The sequence below is a fragment of the Poecilia formosa genome, unplaced genomic scaffold (genome assembly GCF_000485575.1).
Source record: "Poecilia formosa unplaced genomic scaffold, Poecilia_formosa-5.1.2 Scaffold96, whole genome shotgun sequence".
Taxonomy (NCBI): domain Eukaryota; kingdom Metazoa; phylum Chordata; class Actinopteri; order Cyprinodontiformes; family Poeciliidae; genus Poecilia; species Poecilia formosa.
In genome coordinates, this window is record NW_006800035.1 from 769,156 (window position 1) to 792,961 (window position 23,806).

Consider the following 23,806-nt stretch of genomic DNA (forward strand, 5'->3'; position numbering starts at 1 on the left):
AAGTAAATAGAAATGTGTCATTTCGTAAAAGTTATACACGTAGAAATTGCAAATTGATTTAAAGGTGGTTCGGTCCTTCGCACCTGTGGTTTTGTTCTTCATGCTGGTCTTGAAGAGTAAACCGTTGCCGTTTCCACTTCACTCTGCCTCAACCTTCTTCGTCCAGCCGCAAAAGACCACCTTCTTACATGTACAATATGAAAAGTACAGTAAAAGGTACAAATAAATAATTCCTTTCTTGAATAAGAAGACTAAAATGCAATACCGGCATTCTTTCAGTGGATAATAAATCATCCAGATCAGAATGAGGGAATCCAGGAAAGCTCAGATGGGACGACCAAACGAGCCTGAGACAAAAATCACAAAGTGAAAAATCTTCCAGAGAAGCAAAAACCGTCAGGAACTCAGAGGGTTTGGGTTTACCACAGAGGTTAGCATGCAGTTCTTCTTAAACTGCAGTTGATGGGCCTCGATGGAATGCAGGTGTGCCACACCTGCAGAGGTCCGCATCCGCGCTCCCCGGCGCCATCAAGTGAATACTGAAAATGACACACAAGGACACAACAAAGTACCTTCTAGCCAGGTTTTGTGGAAAATTTATCCGTTCTCCATGCTGAGTTCTTGATGTATGAGGTTGAAAAAGAGTCAGTGAGTTGAATCTTGAATTCCATTTATTAATACCAAAATACAGCTGGTCCATTTCTCATGCTACCTTTAGGAGTCAGCAAGACAAAATGGCAACCAAGAACATTTTGTGAACTTCTTTGCTAGCCTCTAACTAAGTTACACATTAAAGAGGACGTTCCCTAGTCTGTCATTTCCTCTAACCTTAGCTCTCATTTGCATTTCCTAAAATGTCATTTCATTTAGGTTTACCTTAGCAACTAGCTAAAAGAGATAACAGAATTATTTATTCTCAACAGTTTTTTACCAGGATACTGTTCACCTGAACTGACAGGTGAAAAAGAAGCGCAAAGAGACACAAAGTAGCTCCAGAGGAACAGCAGAAATACACAAACCAGTCACATTCAATGAAATTTCCTCAGTTGAAAACCCTGTTTATTCAGTAAACACTCTGAGCAGCCATGAGGACACCGTGTCCACTTAGAGCCATTGTCCACAGCGGAAGCGTTTTATCGGTGACAGTTAAGAGGTTAAAAACTTTGCTCGTCTCATGAATGGACAGATTGAGTTGTACTAAACTTTCCAGGTTAATTAAAGATGGATAAATATAATTAAAGAAAACTAATAATCCCACATGAAAGGTGGGAGCGGCTCATTTCTATTTGATACACAGAGCGGCATGTTGGAGAATGATAATTCTCCAACATGTTTCCTTATCGCTCCCGTCATCTGAGCGCCGTCGGAAAGCCGGACTCACAGCTCCGTCCTTTCAAACTGCTCACTAAACAAAAGGAACTATTGATCATACTTCGGTGTGTTCACAGAAACAGAGTGTTATTCACGGCCCGAGCCTCAGGTCGTTCACACTGGCAAAACAATTTAAAAGAATTCGTGCATGACTAAACAATAAGACAAAAAAAAACACAAAAAACTGGAAATATAAATGATATGAAAAGTGACTTCTCAAGAAAATTAAATCTGCAGGTCTTCTGTTTTTTCTTCTTCATGGAAATAGGAAATAGAGAACTGCAAGGCTATTGGGTATTGACTTTCCATCGGAGTAGAAGATTAGGATGTGGTTTTCACCCGACAGAGACAGTTGCCATTTTATGTCGGGCGCCATTACCCAGGAAGGAGACCTAACCTGAAGACCATCGACTGTCCTGTCATGTTCACTCATGACGGCGTTTCACTCCGTGGCGTTCAGCTCGATAATCGACGAACAGCCATGACATGTAGCCGATTAGAGCCGAGACACCCGTTGGATGTTTCACTGCCCTGTTGCTCAGAGCGACGTTATTGTCTAATTACGCACAGCGCCGTCACCTCTGCCAAGTCTATTCACTGGCATCAAAAGTATGACCAAAAGTAACAATGGAGTTCCTGTAAGTATGATGAATAGTAATGTGGTATTTGTATTCATGGAACAGACGGGGTCGGGTTATTTGCATGCCGTCCTCCGTTTCCGTTTGAATGACAGCGAGAAATGAAACGAGTGACGGAGGCCTTTCATCTGCCACCGAGCAAAACTAACTGAAAGGAAAAGGGCAGAAAGTTAGGCGAAGCGGCGCCGCGCTTCATCTGGATTTTTATCCCTCGTCGCTCGGCTTGTCAGTCAAAGCAACTCGGTGATTCCTCCTCTGTCTTCTGGTGTTGTTTATCTAATGCTCTTTATTTGCACAAAGGGTCCGGTTCTCTTGAGGCGAAGGATGTCAGTCTTAACTATTTTATGCAAATCACATAAACGCTAGAGTTATCGTTCATTGCAAAACAAGATGTTCTTAGCGAGAAATGTTTTAGAAAAAGAAAAAAAAAACTTTGAGAGATCAGAAAAGTGACGTCTTTTTCATAACAAATTAGGTTGTGCTTTTCCTGGCGGATTTCTTCTTTTTTTTAACAGTCATTGAAAAAAAAAGAAGAACATTTTCATAAAACTCCAAACAGCCAGAGGCAATGCAAACCTCTGGACTCAGCGTCTGATGGACCGGCAGCCTGTTCATGGTGTACCACACCACACCTCTCGCCCAGTGGCTGCCTGGGCGAGACTGTATGACAGTGAAGCCATAAGGGGGTTTAGAGCAGAGGTCTTCAAACCCAGTCCTCCGGAGAACCAGTCTCCTTATTGAGTCAGGTCGGCTGGATCAGGGACCCGTGTAAAAGCAGCAGGACCGAATCTTCAGGGCTGGAGCTTCGTCCTGACCATGGATGGGAGGATGAACTAAACAACTTGTTGAACCTCCTTCAGCAGTGATACCTTGGAATGGTCATTTGTTTCTGGCTTTTTACTTTAGTTACTTCATCTGTCTGTTGAGGTTCCCATGCAGTTATTTTGAATAGCGTCCTTATAGATCTACTACATTTCAGAGAGCCAAGTATTTAGGAATCTTCCAGGACGCTGTAACATTCTTTTCTTTAACCCATGTTGCAGAGACCTGTCCTGATGAAGACCCAGCTTTAACCTTTCATGAGACAAATGGTCTCATATTTAAATCTAGAATATCTCTAGTATTTAGAACAGATGCCTGCAACTCTAGTCTTTGAGTGCCACTGTCCTGCAGCCCTAAATGTTCTCCCTGTTCCTTTATGTGTAAATGAGGGTAGAGTGGTGAAACCATTTCTATCGAATACCAAAGTAATCATATAAAAAGTACTTGACGTGGGTTTGTTTTGTGTTTTTTGTTTTTTTTTTGTTTTGTTTTTTTTGCTGGCAAGGGAGAAGGACTTTTTTAAAACTGGAGAACTTCCAGAGGAGCCGTTCACGTGTCTCGCTCTCTAACATCCCATAAGACACGAGAAATCTCCAAAATTTCCAAAGTTTTGTAAGCTGGTTATCTGATACCAGCCCAGCCTGCACCGTCTCTTTTGGAAGACAATTCTTCACGCCTTGTAGGTTTGAGAAATAAAAACTGGACTGACTCATTGGTTTCTATCATTACAGCAGCCCCATGTTGTTATTCTGCTGTGAAAATAACTGATAAGTGAAGAAAGGTCTCCTGCAACTTCAAAGAAAGTAAGTGTATAATTTGCATTCACAGTGATGAACACTCATATTCCAACAGTTGGAGGGTTTTCACACTTTATTGGATAATTTAACATAATTTAATGTCTAAATGAAGTTGAAATATCAGTGCTGACTGAATGTTACACTTCTTGTAACATTGGTGCAGGACAGATTTGGGATGCTATTCTCTAACTAACATTATGGAAAAAAGACTTCTGCAGTGTATTTATATATTCAACACATAAATCAGAAAAGCTGCACTCTACAAACTTAATTAATTGAATAGACAGTCGCTTATTTAAAAAGTGTATTATCAGCTGCACATTACAGGTTTTTACTTGTAATGTAAAAACCTGTAATGTGCAGGTTTTTACCTGTAATGATACCAAAGTGTATATTTTGTGTATTTTGAAAGATATATGTAACATCTCTTTAAATATTTTGTGCATATTTGACCTATGAATAAGTTTTTGACACTAGGCTTACAGTTAGTTCACTGGTTTTGGAAGCAAAATAAACAAATCATGACATAGAAAAGGTTAAATGAGGTGAGTGACGGGCAAAACAAACAGGAAGGTTTGGTGTAAACAGGAAGTTGTGGATTTCCCAGCACTTTGGAATTAAAAGCCTCTATTAGCTGACTGATGATATCCACAACTTGACTGAATGTCTCATTTGCCAGCGCTAACTAACAAATCCTCTGCCTGTTGTTCCATTTTCATGCTGCTTCTTCCTGTTTCCCAAGCAAATGTTTAGATGCTTCTGCAGGTAAATATCAAGTAAAATCACTTTGAAAACGTTTCTATTAGCAGCAATGTTTTGTGATCTTCCTTGTAGCTAAACACTTTTGCCTTAGCTAAATTTAACTTTAATACCATTCACTATGCGCTCCGTCATTGTTTCTGTTTCAGTCGTTCAGCACACAGACTTGTCAATAAGCTTTCTGCCTTTTGTACATTCAGAAAGTTAGCATCTGCTCTGTGTGTCTCATTTTTTCATGTTCTACTTTCCTTTGGTGAATGTGTTTCCAGTCTTCCATGCCTGCCTTTATTAAAAGCCCATCACTAGCGAGTACCACAGGTCCAAACAACCAGAACAGAGACTGACTTTGTTCACACTAAGTCAGCCACTTGTAGTTTTTGCGATAGGTAAGTTGTGTTATGGCATTGTAAGTTGACAAGCTGGCTAGTGATGGTGTTAGCCGGCTTGCCTCTCCATTTTCCTGAAAAAAAAATCTGCCTTGAAAGTTGATTTTTAATTATTCCTGGGACCAAATGAGTTTCTCCTTCTCTGTTAGCCTCTGTGGGCATAAAATAAAATAAAAAAAAAAACAGAAGGATGAATGTGCAAAGATCAGCAAGGACATATTATTACGCTAACAAAACGTAGGAGGGCTAGCCTTGCTCTGACTGTCCAATCAGATGATGGAAAATGTCTGATGTCACTGTGGGCCTTCTAGCAGACCCACTGTGGTGAATTTGAAAGCTGATTGGTTAAAAAAAAATATTGCCCCTGGCAGCACAAAGAGACTGAAATCTGATTGGACAAAACAAGGAGAATTCACTGACATGGAAGGAAGCATCACTATTAGAAATGAATTACTGCAGTTTGATTAAACAAACATAATTCATGTTGTAGATATATAATAAGGACTGTGACAGTGTTCAGGTCAGCAGAGGAGGCCTTACTGTCCTCTGCTGCTGTTTAGTCAGTATGAGGGTGAAGTGAAAGAATTTCATTCCAATTTCCTTTCTGTAATCCCAGTTGTAATATAGTAATTAAAGTGTGTTTTAGTTGTCCAATGATTTTAATTAGTTTTTATATTATTTTTTTCTCTTTTTTTTAAATGAGGACATGAATATGAATCTACAGAAATCCTTTGAGGGGAATGTTTTTTTTTCCTAGTTTGCTGCTCATTCTAATTAAGTGGGGGAAAATTGTTCTTCTGTAATGTGTGAAGAAAAAAAGCCCCAGACTGCAGACTCAAGCCTCACGAGGGGCAGGGCAGGTGAAATAAACTGACTTCATTTCAGCAAAATTAAAGATGATGCAGAGAACCCAAAATATGAGAACAGCTTCAAAATAAAAACAAAACAAAAAAAATAAGAAAACGTGACAATTTTCCTGCTGGTCAGGGAACATTGTCATTAGTTTTCCCAAAATAATATTCTAGACTCATGCTGTGGTCATTTCTTCATCCTTCATGATTCGATCAGTGATAATTGCTGCACTGAATGAGACATTTTTTTACAAAATACAACCGACTACTCTGGCTTGAAATACGTTTGAAGACATTTTTGGAAATTATTAAATTTTACCATCTAAAGTGATCAGAGGAGCTTCTTGTCCACATTCCCACTGACAGCAATCTCACTTAATGTAGAGTTGTGTCAGAGATACGATGAGTCCATCAGCTGATGGCGGCTGAGAAGCATCTTTACTCAACGTCTGATTCTGTCCCGGCATAAAGAAGATTTTAGTTAACTCACACAGCTTAATGTTGTGAGACCAGCAGGTGGGATGGGACGGACTTCCTGTTTGACTTTCTGCTTCTCCATAAACTCGTTGGTGTACTGTCCTTCATTTGTAACCTTAAGAAAGAAAATAAAATGCCCTGACTCATCAAAAATGGAAAAACAACGTCTGGGAGCTTTTCTTAACAGGGAAAGGCTGTTTTTGCTGATCCTACTGGAGGCTTTCAAAGAGCAGCTGACCCTCAGAGCTGGAGGATCTGATGTCCACTAGAGCTCTTCATCAGGGTCTACATCGTCTGCTCACCAATATGGATTTACAGTATCTTAAAGTATTGACAAAACCTTCACCTTTCCTGTGTGGTTGAGAATCAACATTTGTTTCAATTTTAGGATTGATCATTTATTTTTTAATAAAATGGTAATTTATAGAATTATTGGTAATGTTTTCAGTTTGTCTGGAATCATGGGTCTAAATTGTTCGCTCCTAGTGAAGGAATGAATTCAGAATTCACTTCACACAACAAGGACTAATCACAGACATGCTAATTTCCAATTAAGTCTGAGAATTTATTAATAAAACAGTCCAACCTCATGGCTGAATTATCCCGTAAATAACCTTTGTCTCTAACTACCGACATGCAGTGAACCTACAGATGGAAAAGACCAGAAAGAGAGAGAGAGAGAGAGACAGAGAGAGAGAGGCAGAGAGAGAGAGAGACAGAGACAGAGAGAGAGGCAGGCGCTGGATTCAAACTGCAGGATGCAGACGGTCTCTACCATCAGCACAGCAACAAGAATACCAGCAGCAAACCATCATCAAACACAGAAAATCAAGACAACTAAATTGTCTTATTGACCTATTTCAACCCAGATAAATTGTCTCTTACTATGTGTAAGAGATTTGGTTGCTCAGGTCAAGGTGATGTTCAGGGACAAACTATAAAAACTAAAAATAAAAAAATAAAAAAGCACAAAAAAATCTTGTTCTGGTCCAGCAGGCAGGCTGATGATCATGTTGGGCTCCAAACCCAAAAAGAAGAGGGCTCTCATAGAGATGGACAAGAGCTGCTTCCACAGCTTCTGTAGGCAGACAGGAACTGATTTTTAACGCCTCCAAGGAACTTTGAGCCGGATACAGCAGCTTTCTCCAGAGTTCTCCAGAGGTTTGTCCTGTTAACTGGAGCCCCCGTTGGCTCCGTTTCCATGGAGATTTTGGCATCCATGTTCAGACTTTTATGACTTTTGTGCCGTCAACAACATTGGTGTCTCACTATGAATGCTGGGACATGCAGTTTGCATCGAGCTCTGGTGAAATGGAACCACGGTCACATCATGATCTGATTTGAATGCATTTTATTGCTATTTTATGGAAAAGGCCAAAACAATGTGGTACGTAATTATAATTTGAAAGGAAAATGATACGTTTTCTCTTATGAATTAAAAATTGAAAAGTGTGGCATGGGATTGTATTCAGCCCCATTTAGTTAATTCTTTTTAGGGTTTCAAATCATAAAATCAACTTTTACAGATATGAGCAACTTTTTGTTGGTATATCACCTAAAACACAACAATCTCTTTTTTTGTCATGTGATAAAAATGACAACCTTTAGGCCCTAACCCTAACTCAGCTGCTAATCAAGTCATCTTTCAGTTTTCTATTGATTGTCTGTATATCATGAACATACTGGTGACTTCCTGAGTGAAAACGTCCCACCATGAACATTTCCTAAGCAAGCAGCCTCTGATACTCACATGTTCTCCCTCTTTGCTCTCCTCTCAGTTGTCTCCTGAAGTCTCACTTCCAGCACTTGAACACAAGCCTTTCAGAGGGAAACAATAGCCCTGGGGTAATTACAGACAGCGCCGTTGGAACAATGAGAACTGCGTTGTTCTGTGAAGCGTTCGGATCGGCTTCAAAAAAAAAAGGAAACAGCAGCGGTGGCAAAGAAGCCTCCGAAGACCTTCGTTTTCTCTCCAGTAACATGAAAGACGGGGAAAAAACCCAGGTTTGTGTAATCTGACATAAACAGATGCTGGGAGGAATGCGTCTTCCCACAATCCTTTTGTGCTCAATGCACAATAGCAAATTAGCTTTTCATCCGCTGGTGTTATGAGGCTTTTCATCATGTTGTAGCAGGAGAAAGAGCAGCTCTGTGACACACAGTGATGAACGATAACAATGCCAACATCACTACAAGACCCAACAACACCTTTGACCTCAGCTATTTCTATTTTGTTCTGAGTCTTTTGTAAAATATGTAAGTGATAAATACCAAAAAAAGGGGAAATATGGCACAATGTGCCAAATACCCTTTAAATAAGAAACCTTAAGAAAGAAAGGCACTGAACCCCAAGTTACCTTGTGATGTATGGATCAGTGTATGAATGTGCAATTAAATAAATGTGTCTCTAATGTGAAGTGTTAATCAGAATAATTAGAAAAGATTCAAATACACGTTTACTATTAATGAAAGGAAAATCCAGACTTGTAAAACCCCTCACATTTGCTCCAAACCGAGCAGAAACCTTGAATCATTGGCCGACCTTTTCCACCTGGTTCAAAACGATCCCAGGCAGCAGAGGGAGGACAGTAAGGTTTACTGATAAGAACCATCGCTATGGGAGCTGGAAGGGGTCAAGCGGAGAATCAGCAGAGCTCATCAGCAGCTCATAAAACACATTAACAAGATGCGACAAGCTTTGTAAAGCAGTATGTGCAGATTAACGGAGCTGCGGACTCAATCGATGGATCATCAAGGCTCCGTCCAATTAAAGGGCTGGCTGAGTACTAGAACCTCTGTCTAGAGTAGGGGGGATAAAAAACTAGAGTTCATTAAATTGGTAATTAAATGATAAGCATAAAAATTAAAACCCAAGTCAAAAGAGATAAGAGGGGCCATCCAGTAGTGATACATATACATATAGATGATATATAAACTTATCAAACTGCTTCTCTGTGATTTATAATCTAAAAACAGTTAGCTTTTCTTTAAAATACTTAGTTTATAAATCACTGAATGGTTTAGCACCAAGATACATTAAAGATCTGCTGTTGTCATAGCAACCTTCCAGACCTCCCAGGCCTTCTGGTTCTGGTTCTGCTCTGCATCAGAACCAGAACCAAACATGGAGAAGCAGAATTCAGCTCCTATGCACCACAAATCTGGAACAAACTTCAATAAAACTGCAAAACAGCTGAAACACTGAGTTCCTTTAAATGTAGACTGAAAACCAAGCTGTTAGAGTTGATTTTGAAACATAATAAATGAAACAATCATCATTCTGATGTGTAATGACAGTACTTGACAAAATGTAATGTTTCAATTGCTGACTGTGTTCTATGATTTTGTATTTTTGTATTTTTACGATGTAAAGCACTTTCAACTGCCTTTTTGCTGAAATATGCTATATAAATAGACATTGATTGATTGATTGATTGATTGATTGATTGATTGATTGATTGATAACATCTTGGGACCACAGGATCCTCACCGCTCTGCTGGAGGCCATGCCTTCATGAGCCAGAGCTGTCTGGCAGCAAAAGAAGAGACAAACATGCCAACAGCAACTTGGTCATAATGTTTTCTATGTTTGATTCTTTCCATAAAATGAACCTAATCAACATGTTATGTTTCAGCCATCTGATTTCTTCCCACTTTTATCTTTCCAGTGGCTGCATGATAAAAATGATAACGAATCCATCAACTTGAAATTTCCGGTCCTCGGTTATGAAGCATTTTGTTTTGTGAAGGTTTTTCCTTTCCAGTGCAACAGAAAAAATGTTGATAATCTACTGAAATTGCCTGGATTTACCTGAGAGCACTTCAGTTAGGAGTAGAATGTAATTCCCATGATGGCGTTGTGTTTTTCATACCAACTAATCAATCTTTAAGATCAGATGCACTCGCAGGATGACACTGGCTGCTATTAAGCCGATCTCCTGTCACCTCTGTCGTTCTCTGGATATTTAAACACCAGCTGCTATTTTCATATAGATATATGTTGCATAGACATGGATAGCTATTGAGTTTTTCCTGTTCTGCTCCATTTACTGCTTCACTATCTGTTAAAGGTGAGGTTACTCCCTGTTGGTTGACTCACCAAAGGTGAGGTAGACAAATCTTTACTAGTTGTTTTTTAGTAAATACAACAAAACACTAGTTGTATTTCCATCAAGGTTGTTTACGTGCAGATTAAAGTACCACATTAGAAAATGTTGATGGAAGAAAAGTTCCATAAGATTTGATAAAAGTGAGGGGTCGTGTTAACGGAATAGTTTCCATCTTTGGCTTGATTTTTAATAAAACGGCGACGGGACAATCTAAAGGTCATCCGTCATGTTAAAACATTACAATTCACACACTTGACTACTTGGTGCAGACATTTGCAACTTTATGAGCACATGAGTGCAGCACGGAGGCAGCTCAATCAAGCAATAAAAAATGAATTTATAAATTCCCATCTGAATATCATCTCTACTCTTGTCTCTGACTAGGTAGAGACCAGAGGGATATGCATCCTGTCTCCTTCGTTCAGAGAGTCCTGTTGACTTCTGATCCACTCAATTTGAGAAATGTTCCCCGATTTCAAAACTCTGCATTAAGTGCTGCTTGTCATTCCAGTTTTCAGGTTGGCTTCAGAGAGTGGATTCAGCTTTCAGGTGAATATATAAACCCTGAGACACTGAACCATGCACAAGTCAGGACCATGATCATAGCTGAATTATGATATTTTAATTGTTTATATGCAGTTCTTGGGGCCACAGTCACTGAACAGAAAAAAGCTGCATGTATTCATCTGCTTGATGTGTGACTGCACCATGTGGATTCTCTGTTCAGCTTGTAGAATATCAATGAAACCAAATAAAAATGAAATATAATTAAATATTTAGAGTATAAGAGCAGATCCTACAGAACATCTGAAAATGTTTTTTGCAAAAAAAAAAAAAAAAGAGGCTGATGTTATCATTTAGCGTGTTTTTTTTACCATGCTTTTTTCGTGCAGATTCGACTTTCAAGAGACATCATGAAACGGGCTAAGATGATCGGTCAAAATTCAGACGAGTTGCAGTAATCCGTCAGAGAGAAGGAAATACAGAAAGTGTTAAGGTTATTGATCAGATTCGCCAAAAAGTTGTGATAACTGGTGAAAATTGCAGGTCTGTGCAACAGTTGTGAATGATGAGTCAGTTTGCTTCAGTGGTTGAAATCACAACTTCCTGAAGTTTTAGAGTGTACTCTGAAATTAGGAGAAATGTCTTGAGATACATTGCTGTTAGGAGCATATTTTATTTCTTCTCCTGCTTTTTTTTTTACACTGTTTAGAAAATCAAACACATTGAATAAATACAAACCTAAAAAGCGACAAATTCTTCTCTTACAGCAGACTTGGGTCACACATTGCAATGAGACAGTTAAGACCGGGCATGCAGATGCTGAACCCTAACCCAGTAACAGACAGAGAGAGAGAATGGCACAGTGATTAAGACATTGGAAACATCTAGAAATATCCGATGGAGGAAAAATAAAACATCGATATACACAAATAAATAAAGAGAAATCAGGCCAGAGACTGATCCACCGAACACAAACGTCCATCAGATAAAAGTCGGCTTCCCTTTCCTCCATATGTCAATCTCAGGTCGTCAGCTTCATCCACATTGAAATTCAAATACAGTACAGAACGACATTGGATGTTCACCAACAGCAGATTGCACCATTTACAGTGTTACAAACACAAAATATCACCCGGCGAATGGCATCAACTGTTGTTCCTTTTTTCAGTGTTTGTTCAGAGTAAGGCAGGATACAGAGGAGCTCTTTAGATCCTGTAAGGAGTAGAAGACGGAGTCAGCTCTGCGGTTAAAGTCCTCTGGTTTGGCAGATGTTACATGGCACAGAAGAGGCCGGCTTGGATCAAGAGGGAGAGGGGGAAGTTATTTTGAGTGTTCTCTTAAGGTCTGTAGGGTTGATAATGTTTTCATCCAGGCATGGTGAAGGATCCAACCAGAGCAGTATGTTAGGGACTAATGAGGCAAAGATCCAGGAAGCGGGATCCCAGATCCTGGCCGTTTCCTTGAGAAGGGACGCCGTGGAAGCAGCTGGCGCTATCTGACCTCCAGGCAGTCCAGGTACTCCTGGACCAGCTCATAGCAGAAACGGTACTGCTCCTGGAAGCAGAACAAATCATCAGGCTTTGCTCTGAACGGCCACCATGCAGCTGAAACCAGAAGTTCACATCTTATCTCCTCAGTCTGAAGTTAAATCTCGGGTTTCTGGTCAGTCAGAGTCATCAGAATGATTCTGTTTGCTAAATGTCACAACAGTGGCATTTTTACTTCAGCCACATTATATTTGAGATCATTTAGATTAAACAACATGAATTCAAGATTGTGAGCCCAATTCTTGTTTTTATAGTTAGTTGAATTAATGTGTTTTCTCATCAATACACCTTTTAAAAGAAGAATGTTTAAGAAGAAAAATTAAAGCCATAAGTATGACATTAATGATGAGTGTATGAAAAGTTAGTGCATTATCACAATGTATAGAGTATATATGTATAGGTATATGTTCGAGGTGGGACTTTAACCCATTCATTTTAATGAATTAATTACAGCGATGTGTCAACGTGTTAGTAATTGTAACACAATTAATTCCTTTCTTTTTTCTTTTTTTTTCTCTTTTACATACAAATGTCCCAAGCCGGAACCTTTCTTACGCGTTTCTGGTATGCCCATAAATCTGACGCACAAGCCACATTCACTAACATCAATGGACGACGGAGACTAATGCTGGTTTACCATGGTCTCCACCATGTTTGGCTTGGAGTTGCGCAGCGTCTTGGCAGCGAAGAACACGTCCACCATGCTGTGATGTCGTATCATCTCCAGGATCATGGTGCATGCGCAGAAAGTGCCACTGCGACCGCCGCCGTTCCTGCTCCAAAACGATCAGACATAGAGACAGCAGCAAAGCGCAATGAGTGGCCTAAGAAAAGGTGTCCTAAAAATCAGAAGGGAATGTCACGGTTTGACTGAGCAGGGATCATGGATGCTGTCAGAAAAGAGGCCAAACGGCAGACTTTGAAGATGAATGAAAAGCTCTCATTTAAATACAGGAGGCAGGATGGAATCTGTGAGACATGCTGACCTGCAGAATAAAGTACTCTGAGTTACATTTTGCCGAAGAGATCAGGGAACAGAGTATGTGTTGTTTTGACCGGCCTTTATGACGGTAATACGTCTCGGTTCTGAGAACCAGCAGACTCACAGGCAGTGGACGATGGTGCGTCCCTCGCCACATTCCCGCTGCCAGTTGTGGACCTGAGCCAGAAGGCTGAGGAACGCTTTCTTGGAGTCGGGAACATCTCGGTACGGGGACCAGCGCAGGAACTGGAAGTGGCGCACCACCAGCTGACCCTCCTGCAGCTGCACAAGTCAGAGGAAGAGGAGGGGGGCAAGAGGGAGAAATCAGTTCTTTCCTTGAAGTCCCACAACATAAAAGCTGCATCCTTCATAAACTAATGAAGAAGATCATCAGGACTCTTACTGTGTCCTCATGAGAAGCCACTAAACAAGTAGAAAAATAAACCAGAACACACAGGATATATCCAGGCTTGGTGAGATTTCCATTATCAAATATAGGTTTATTATTTTAAGTCTGGATCATGCAGAACACAGGGGTCTCTGTTGGTATGGCAACAATGATGTGGGGCCTGCCCACCAACAGTATTTTTGTTGTTGAGGAGGCATGTCTATCTGTTAATTTTTATTTGTTTCCTTGTTCAATAATTTATTTTTGCATGTCCTCTCCCAACGTTAGCCAGATCAGCTTGTTTTCAAGGTAATAATCTCCATTATGGCGCTCCCTAGAGGTGGATAGTTGCCAAAGCCTGCTTCACAATTTCAAACCTAGGGCACAAAGATTATTTCACTGTTTCTTTTGGTTTCTGAATTATGTTCAGTTTAAATTTTTGGCCAGCTCATGAACAATATTTACATGTGGGTAATATTCCAATCCAGCAAAATTAAACAAAAATCAGCCTCGATATGTTTCTTCAGAATGCCCTCTATGACGTGTTCTAACGTCGAGGCCGGTAGGTTTGAACCCGGCAGGTCAGACAGCGTTCAGCTTCAGAATTTATCAAGAATTAGACTGAAATAAACCTTTTATTTGTGTAAACAGGCATTCCTGTTCTGCTCCATCGTAACTGTTGTCAAGACAAAACCAGCCACACAAGCAAACAAATATTCTAGTCAGCTTTAAATATCCCACTCAGTAAAAATGTCAAAACTTTAAGAGCTTGAAACTTAAAATTCTATTTATTTCAAGTCAATGCTAAAAGAAAAGCAGTTCACAATTATTTGTAGTATTATTATGCTGGAAATCATTCCAGCTGCCGAGATGGGACCCCGGTCACACGGCAGTTTATTTCACCATCAACAGGCGTCATTAGCTCTCAGAAAATAAATGAAATCAAATTAAATTCCCCCCACAGCAGCAAGGAGCTGGAGTACTTGATTTCCGAAGGTAAAAATTTAAATTATCTTCTAACCGAAACCGTTATTGAACTCAGAGAACGTGAACATTTAAAGCAGCTTTAGCAGTTGACACTGTCAGGCTGACATATCAAGTGATGTCTTTAATTTACACTTCAGATCTGCAATTTCTTTCTTCCTGGCTACAAAGAAAATAAAACTTTCTGAAGTCACACATCATTACTAATTTTTGAAACCTCATGAAGTCTTCCAGCTTTGTTATAACTGAGTAATAATCTGCAGCATCCCTGCTGACTGTACATCTAACACAAACCGGTATGGTGCTACAGACAGATGCAAAGCCAGAGACTGTAGAAGTAGGCTAGCCAACAGCATGTTCTACTGGCATATCAACACAAATATACTGAAAATATTTTAAAATATTTTTAAAATATTTTTTTATTTTTCTTCTGGTGCTGTAGTGAAAATGAAGATGTTTCAGAGGAGCTACCCTGATTGTCAGAAATTGTATAGAAGCTAGCTTTGAGGAAAGCTAGTTTTAAGGTAAGCTAGCCGTGATAATGCGTCCATAGACAGTCCTAAGGATGCTAACACAGCTAATCTTGTCCTTATTCTCACCAAAGCTGTGTTCCATTTATGCTCTGAAGGCAGATATTTCCTGTTACAAATTGAAAAAATGAACTGGAACTGGACCACAAAGTCCAATATTGCAACTGCATATTTAAAACATAATGGTAGTTTCACAGTGCATTCGCACTTCTGATGGCATCTAGATTATTCAGTTGTAAACACTGTAGTGCAAAATGTTTATTCATAAAAATAAATAATTTTTAATCTCAACATTTATGTAATGTAACTGTATTTATGTTACAGTATCACATATGTAAAAAGGTGATGCTGGACGGTTCTTTTCCTACTGCAGCTTATTTTTCAAAGCCATTAAAAAATGTTTGATCATAGATTATACATTGCTATCCTTAGTCCTGGACACTTCATATAAGAAATACTGTAAATGTCATATTACCCTTCTTGTCAGGAGAACTGGAAGGCTGAGTAGGCCAGTCTTTAACCTCCAGCTTTAAAATGACTGTATGGTGTTAACTACCATCATTTTATTCCCTGATCAGCATCATTAGCATATATCAGGTCACAGAGGAAATCACTGACTTCTGTAAAAGATAATTAGCCCATGTAAAAAAAAAAAAAAAAACAGAAAGCTGTTCTGAGGAGTTTTCCAGAAGCATACTCATGTGGCTCAAACACTCTAAAGTGAAAAAAATAAAATAAAATAAATTATATCTATGTCAGGATTCGCCACGCTAAGGGACGGCTGACTGTTGGCATGAGATAAGAGACTAGATGAGAGACACCTGGAAACGGTAAAGAATGCTGAAATGTTCTTGATGTAACACCATGAACAATACTGACAGGTCTCCGTTTTCATTTTGCGTTTTGATTAACATTTCTCCTATTAGTAATTGAGTATGCTCGAAGATTAGAGAGGATTAGGGAATATTTCCATCCAGTGTTGCATTTTTTATTTTTCACCAAGAACTTGTACTGATGATGGGGGAGTCTGGCCACAGAACTCCATAAAGGCTCCATCCATGTGTGAAAATGACGTCTCATGCTCCCTGGACCCTGAATCTTTCTCAGTGTGAGCCATATGAATCCTGGTGTTGTCATCTCAGAATATTCCCATGTCATCAGCAGTCATCCCTGGCAGATTGAAGAGTTTTTCTCTCGGATTAGTGGTTTTCTTATAGCAACAAAGTCGTACAGTCCCACAATACCTTGGTTCCCATCCATGTGGAAACACTCTCACCTTACAACCTTGAGCTCTCCTGTTGTTATTCTTCAGTTCGCCGATCACAGTCATTCAGGATTCATAAGGTTTCTGTACTTGCCTTCCAGTTTTTGGACAGTTCTCAACTTAATTTTGGTAGTTTCTGAAATCACGTTTTCTCTGCCTCAGGTCAGTGATCTGAACATTCTTAAACCCACTAAAATATTTTCAGGATGTTCCAACGGGTCTGTTTAAGAAATGAGAAGCTACTCATTGAAACAGTTGGGGTTAAAAAACGTGTTGATAGCTGAATGATAACCACACATTCAGTAATTATCCAATAGGACATTTGTAGGGATTTTTTCTGGTCAGATATTGTAGTTTAATTTTAGGATGCTACATTTCCAAACACTCTTTGCACATGTGAACATGCTCTACATTTTTGCTTTTAGTGATATCCCAAATTAAATGAAATTCATTAGGTAGGGACAATGCACATTAATTAAAAATTTTTGCAAATGTGCCAGAATTAGCCAAAAGGCTGTTTTGTATCTGTCGTCCCTGGACAAAAAGACATTTATCTAGCAAAAAACAAAGATTAGACATACAAGTCATTTACATTAAAATGACTTAACTGCACACATTTTGTCAATACACACAATAAATACAGTCAGTATAAACATTAAACAAGAAATAAATGAAACCACGACACAAAGAGTCTAAGAAATGACTCAAACTAAATTGAATAAAGATCTTAGTCCTGATTCAAGTTACCCGTGTGATGTTCTGAATCCGGAAGAGTCGGATGATGACGTCGTCATCTGCAGTCCTGGACAGGAGCTCCACAGTCATGGGGCCGAACTGCTGGATCCCAGGCTCCGGCCAGTACTGCAGGCAAGGCTAACAGGACCAGGGAGGCGAGGCGGGGAGGGAAGGCAGCAGGTCATTAGCCCACAAAACAAATCATTATGTCAGCGTCAAGTGATGGGGAAGCCACTTACAAGACACCTGAGTATTGACAACAGATACAATTAGCCTAAATGACAATGATTACCTGCAAACAGACGCTGTAAATTAAACGAGCAAAAAAAAAAAAGAAGCACTCACGATGGGAACAATTCTTCACATCGGCATCAGCCTCCAGGTTTGAATTATTCATGAGTTCCAATCATTACCATTAGTACATTATAAATTAATGAAGTGGGAGACCTTGACTGTACCCAGGAGAGACGAGGAGCCAGCTCAGAATCTGGATCGACTCCAAACGCGACTCCCCATTGCCCCCCCCACTTCAAATACACCTCCCACCCCACAAAGGAACAACAACAACAACAGCACCGCCGCCGAACCGCTGACATGTTCTGCATTGACTTTTGGGATGAGCTCAGGACCCCTGGAGTAGGAAGTGATAGCGGTGACGCGGTGACAGAAGGGTATTAGCAGGTGACATTGAGCAGAAAGAGAGATAAATATTTATACATCCAGGCAGGAGACAGACAGCCGTGTTCCCTCCACCCGCCAACCTCCCACCAACTCAGGAGGACAAACTGAGCCAGAGAGCGAATATTTGAGGGGCAAACTGGTAATCCACGGGGAGGCGGAGGGAAGGAGACGAGAAGGGAGTGACAGTGGAAGGAGGGCAGGCTGCAGCTGACAGGCATGGTGGAAATGTTGAGCAGCAATGAGACATGACACGCTGACAGGGCGGCGATAGGGAGACGCCTGAACAAACCTTCCCGAGAGCCAACATGGAGGAATGAGAGCAAGTCAATGGTGTGAAGGCAAATTAAACACGGGGGGCCTTAATGCAGAGTGGAGAACAACAAGATGACTGAGCTGTGAGTCACGCAGGGCAGCAGCTCTTTAGGTTAACCTAAACCAGGAGAAGGTTTCCTGGTTCCTTCCACATTGTCTCACCCGTCCGTCCTGACATGCTACAGCTGGTTTCACTTCGTATTCATGGAGTTTAAGGACAATAACCCACGCGGCTATCTAAGATCTGTGAATACCAGAGAATCTAACTCATTAATAACTGCTCAAACTCAACATATACCTTAAGATGGATTAAGACGTACTGTGGAAATCATCGTAGTCTGAACACAGAAGCTGATAGCTACAGTTTCCTTTTCAACATTGTTAGCCTATTGGAGGCAAGAAGAAGAAATGCTGCTCCTGGATTGGCTGATTTACAAACATTAGCCAATAGAGTGAAAAGTAGCATTGTGCGTAGTTATCTCAGTTTCCCAAACTGCATTTCTTTTTCAAATATATTAGATATAATAAAGAAAATCTATAAATAAACAGTTTTCAAACAAAAATTTTAGAATTGATATATGCTTAACCTCAGATAGCCGGAGGCAGTGGTGCTGGAGGAGATTCAGCATCAGTAACTTCAATAGCTGTGTTTTCATTGAAAAATATAATTAAACAATTTGACATTTTAAAAATTAATTCACTTAATGGAACTCGCCATTTTCCAAAAACTCTCGTTTTTCGATAAAATATTTTGGTGTTAGCATGAGGAGCTCTTTTGGCTGTTTAGAAATTGGTTTATTTAGCAGAGCTACAACAAAAACATGTTTTATGCATCACATGATCAACAACAGGAAGTTGTCGCTGGCGCAAACCACAAAGAAGAAGACAACAGGAAGTAGTTGGAGGACAATGGTGCAACATGATTTTAAAGACTTATTGTATGAACAAACTTATTCACATGATTTTAATTTCATTTCTTGTTTAATGAAAGTAAAGTGTGATGTAAAAGGCTGAGTTTTACTAATGCCCCAATATAAGTTTGCTTTTGAATTTTTAAACGTTAATGTGAAATCTTTCATTTCTCATCTGTTTTTGCACTTTAAGAAAAGTTTGTCATATTTCAAACTGGAGACTAAAAGTGATGTCTGAAACATATTGCAGTTTAAATGATAAATAAAAAAGGAACCCAGTTGTTTTTTACGAGCATTTTTTCCTTCATTATTTCTTTTACTAGCATAAGCAGCCACTGCAGAACCGGGACAACTTTTTATCCGATTACTTGACTAATAATCAGAATAATTGATGGATTACTCAATTACTAAAATAATCGCTACTTTAAATAGATACACACACAGGCAAAACACTGAGTTAAGGTCAGTGGTTGATCTTACCCAGGCAGAGTTGGACTGGTTGAGCTGGTTCAGCATCACCACCGAGGTGCAGCTGTAGTCGTATATGAGCCTCCAGAAGTCGGTGGTGGTGCCGGGCAGCGGGTGAGGCGTCACCACGAAGGCAGCGGGTCGGAGGAAGCTGTCGGCCAGCGCTGCATTGATGTAGTTGCTGCTCTCGCCCTCGGTGGTGACGAGGAAGGCCAGGGAGCGGTCCGGTGGCAGAACGTCCATACTGCGGTTCTTCTCCCGGTTCCTGGGCATCAGGGAGACGCTGCACTCCTCCACGTCCAGGTGAGGAGTCACCGAGTTCAGCGTCTGGAGACAAACAAAGGGGGAGAAGAAGAGGAGGAGAGGTCATTAAAAAGGACACATTTGTTTTCAGTGAACGACTTTACATTTTACATGAAATGATAAAGTCCCAGATTCAGGTTAAAAAGATAATGTGAATGATGCACTGTCTCTTTAAGACCAGATGAGTCAAACTTAAATCATACAGCCAGGAAAGCATTCATAGTCACTGATGAACAACAGAGCAAATGTGTTAGAAATAGAATGAAGAATAACTCATGATAAATGTGATAAATAACGTTGGTGTTAATGTGGTATTAATGTAATGTGTATCATCCATGATGCTGTCTGGAAAATGTTAAAGTGTTTCAGTTTGTTAAGAAGGAAATTGCTTAGATGTATTAAAACATAAGTGTTTTTCTACCACTTAAAGAAAACTATGTTGGACAATAATAAATAATAATAATTATTATTATTTCAATTCCATTCCTCTGATTTGGACGAGGTGTCAGAGTTAGTTCTAGCTCAGGCAGTTTCAAAGCAGCAAAAAAGAAACTAAGAAAAAAAAATCCCTGGAAAATCTCAGTTTAGTCTGAATATTTTATACTTTTCTATCTTAAAAAAACAACAACATAAAAAAAGTTAGGCTTTAAACCGATGTCCTTCATGTTTGGATCAATCATGGAGTGTCAACATAATAATAGACTCAGAGGTCACTGTAGAGGTCACTAACACAAAGCTTATAAAGTTAGTGAATAGAAAAGTCCAATAAGAGGTTTTATGGTCATTTCATATGTTTGTAGCTCTGGTTGTTTTACTACAGAGATTTTTGGGGAATAAATGAAGCCAGCTAAAAAAAATATTTTTTATTGACAATGTATACATACATTTCTTTCAGAATTTAAAGTCAATTTTTAATCATTAAAAAAATGAAAATGCTCTACAAAAGTTTGGTGATGTCTATTTACCACCAGGTCAGCTATTTAATTTACTCTTCAGTCTTTTTTCTGTCAAGTTTCAAAGGAAAAAATAAACATAAACGTGTTGCAAGTCTTCAGAAAAACACATGGAGTATGACTTGATTCATGTATGTGTTTAAAGATGCATCAATATGGATGATTGGTGCTTAGCTGCTTATGGTGCAGTACAAGAGAAGAGATAAACTGTATGAGATATTTTTCTTTTCCACCAAATTCTTTTCATTCAAAACTTGTTTATATCAACATGTGAAACGTGTGGTCATTTTAAACTGAGATGAGTGAATTAAATAAAGGAATTAAATAAGTGAAAATAAAATAAATTGGAACATTTTAGACTTATCCACAAGACTAAAATAAATCAATAAGCAGTTATTTAAGGACAAACATCATAAATGAGGGTGTGCATTGAATCTATTCTTAGAACCAATACAAGAACCTCCTTTTTGAGACTTAATAAAGGCTTTTAACTGGCAGTGACATGAAGTGCAAATTCTGCAGTTCAGAAACCCCACTGCAGCACAGACTTTTCTTGCCAAGAATAACATTTTTCATTATCCTGCTTTCCAAACGCCATTAAAAGCAGTATATCAACACGTTCAGTGTGTAAAATGCAAACCTGTGATACTTTAATCAGGAAATCTTGTTAAAGGGGCAGTATTGTGTATTTTCCAGGCACACATGGCCAGTTTATAGCCCAATCATCTATGTTAGTTTCTGCTGCTATAAAAATGCTGTATATATCAAATATGACTTAAAAAATTTACTTTGTAATTTAATGCCTTGAAATTGGGCCGCTGTCTCTTTAAAAACTCCTGCTCTTCCTGAAACTCCGCCTTCAGGAAGTCATCATAACATGGCTCCTCTATTAACCCTTTAACAACGTTTTTACCAGAGTTTCACTGAGCAATAGCTCCTATAATGAGATCAGCAGATTCTAACAGGTGTTTGCTAATTGCTGCTGGCTAGTCTGAAGGATCTGAGTGAAGGAGAACCACTCTGTGAGAGGAGGAGCTGCGTCTCACAGGCAGAGCTATGTTCACCCACAGCAACAGAATGGTTGCCGTGGAGATTAAAACATTTCTCAAACACACCTGAAAGATTCAAAGCGACACTCCAGGTTTGTTTTGGATGAGAAAATAATATTATAACATGACGTAAAGCTCGATTTTACATAATACTGCCGATTTAATGTTATTTAATGTTGTTGCTTAGAAATGTTGCCATGATAAAGGATTATATAAGAGTTACAAAATACCAAGTGAAATCTGGTAAAAACGGCCAGAAAACAAAACCATCTGGTTTGAACAGGGAATGTCTGTCACCTGAAACTCCTCTCTGAGCTGCGAGGTGTTGCTCTGAGAATCCACTTTCAGCATTTCTTTGTAGGCAGGAGCAAACTCAGACACGGGGATGCCGGTTTCTCCACACAGGCAGGCCTCCAGTATGGCATCGTGGATGAAGACGTACTGCTCCTGACAGACAGACAGACAGACAGACAGACAGACAGACAGACAGACAGACAGACAGACAGACAGACAGACAGACAGACAGACAGACAGACAGTATTCAGAGGTTCAGCCCCTCCCTGCTCGCCGCAGCGAGGCCCACTCACCGTGAACAATGGCCAATTTAATTACCGCCGCCGAATGTTGATGAATAGTTGTCAACTGTCAGAAAACTCCTCACATTCCCCGTGCCTACGCTTTACTTCCAAGCACAGGACTGTCAATAAAAAAGACCCGGAAAACAAAAACGTGCAGGACTCGTATCAGAAAAGCCACATGCTGCCTACAGGCGCCGTTTCAATAACATCAAGAGTCGGGCAATTAACCAGGAGACTGGGACAAAGAAAGGCAGGGAAACATTCACAGCACCGGACCGCGTTCACCACATTTATCTGCTTTCATGTGTCTGCACAAACATGGATGGAGCTGCAGCTGAAATACATGTTTAATAGAAAAAGAATGTAAATGTTTTGGGTTTTATCGTGCCGTTTTCCAGGCCTGTTAAAGCTGCAGAGTGCAACTTTTATAAACAATGTCTTAATATATTTGTTAAAACTGTCACCATGTACAATATGAGACAAATAATCTGTGAAAAGATCGATTACCTTATGAAGAAATACACCAAAAACAACCAATCAGAGCCAGGAGGAGGAGCTTAGTGCTGTCAATTAACCATAAGTAATATCTCCACAATGTGCTAATAGTGGAGAAACAAACATAGGCAAAAGAATTTAACTTGGAGCAACATTGCAAAAATATAAAGATTTTACCTCAATTTATAAAATATTTGTTGCCTATGCTCCATTTCTATCAAGTTACTTTTTCCTGTCTTGCTTTCCACAGTTGGAATAAAGTCAGAGTAACATCAGGACCTTTCACTTAGAAACTGGCTCTGGCAAAGCCAAGCATGTTAAGATCGATTATATGCAAATATGTATTGATTTTAACGTTTTATCCATTTTCTATTCTGTTGTGTTATGTGGTTTTTATCCCTGTAACAGTTATTGTGTTTTATCACCAACCTGTCAATGGGTCTATGGACAAAAAATAGCCACATATAGACATGAGATTTTAGCCATTTTTAAAAAAAATAAACTTGAGCTCATCCATACACAGCTGAACACTGTTTCCAACGCTTTTCTTGAGGATAAAGATCATTGAAATGGAAGCGAGAGAAATTCCCCAGCGTGTTTCTGCAGTTGCTTCATATTTTCAGGGTCAAACCCATCAGCAGGGCCCATCCCACAGCGTCCCCGCCGTCCCACTCACTTCAGTCTGGATCATGTTGATCCGACGGGAGCACAGCGTCTTCACGCAGTTGTAGATGTCCACCACTCCTTCACATTCGGCCATATCCAGCATGACGTCCAGCACGATGTAGCAGCCAGTCCGGCCAGCGCCCATGCTGTTACCGAGGAGAGGAGAGGAGAGGAGAGGAGAGGAGAAGAGAAGAGAAGAGAAGAGAAGAGAAGAGAAGAGAAGAGAAGAGAAGAGAAGAGAAGAGA

At 39.7% G+C, this 23,806-nt stretch overlaps 1 protein-coding gene and 1 long non-coding RNA gene across 2 annotated transcripts in view; both read right to left on the minus strand.

Moving 5' to 3' along the window:
- Window positions 1-261: 261 nt before the first annotated feature.
- LOC107836920 (uncharacterized) lies at window positions 262-1,986 on the minus strand. Its single transcript, XR_001662894.1, has 3 exons — window positions 1,769-1,986; window positions 424-539; window positions 262-347 (listed from the first exon to the last, which is right to left on the minus strand). It is a non-coding gene; the product is annotated as an uncharacterized LOC107836920 (long non-coding RNA).
- Window positions 1,987-11,365: 9,379 nt separating this feature from the next.
- Window positions 11,366-23,806, minus strand: part of ptprua (protein tyrosine phosphatase receptor type Ua) — a gene marked incomplete at its 5' end in the record, with an annotated part of 141,407 nt that continues 128,966 nt past the window's right edge. The window contains 7 exons of the mRNA XM_007558469.2: window positions 11,366-12,268; window positions 12,899-13,034; window positions 13,368-13,525; window positions 17,157-17,282; window positions 19,529-19,843; window positions 22,119-22,268; window positions 23,571-23,706. Of these exons, the coding sequence (XP_007558531.1) occupies window positions 12,206-12,268; window positions 12,899-13,034; window positions 13,368-13,525; window positions 17,157-17,282; window positions 19,529-19,843; window positions 22,119-22,268; window positions 23,571-23,706 (1,084 nt within the window). The remainder of the gene's footprint in view (window positions 12,269-12,898; window positions 13,035-13,367; window positions 13,526-17,156; window positions 17,283-19,528; window positions 19,844-22,118; window positions 22,269-23,570; window positions 23,707-23,806) is intronic.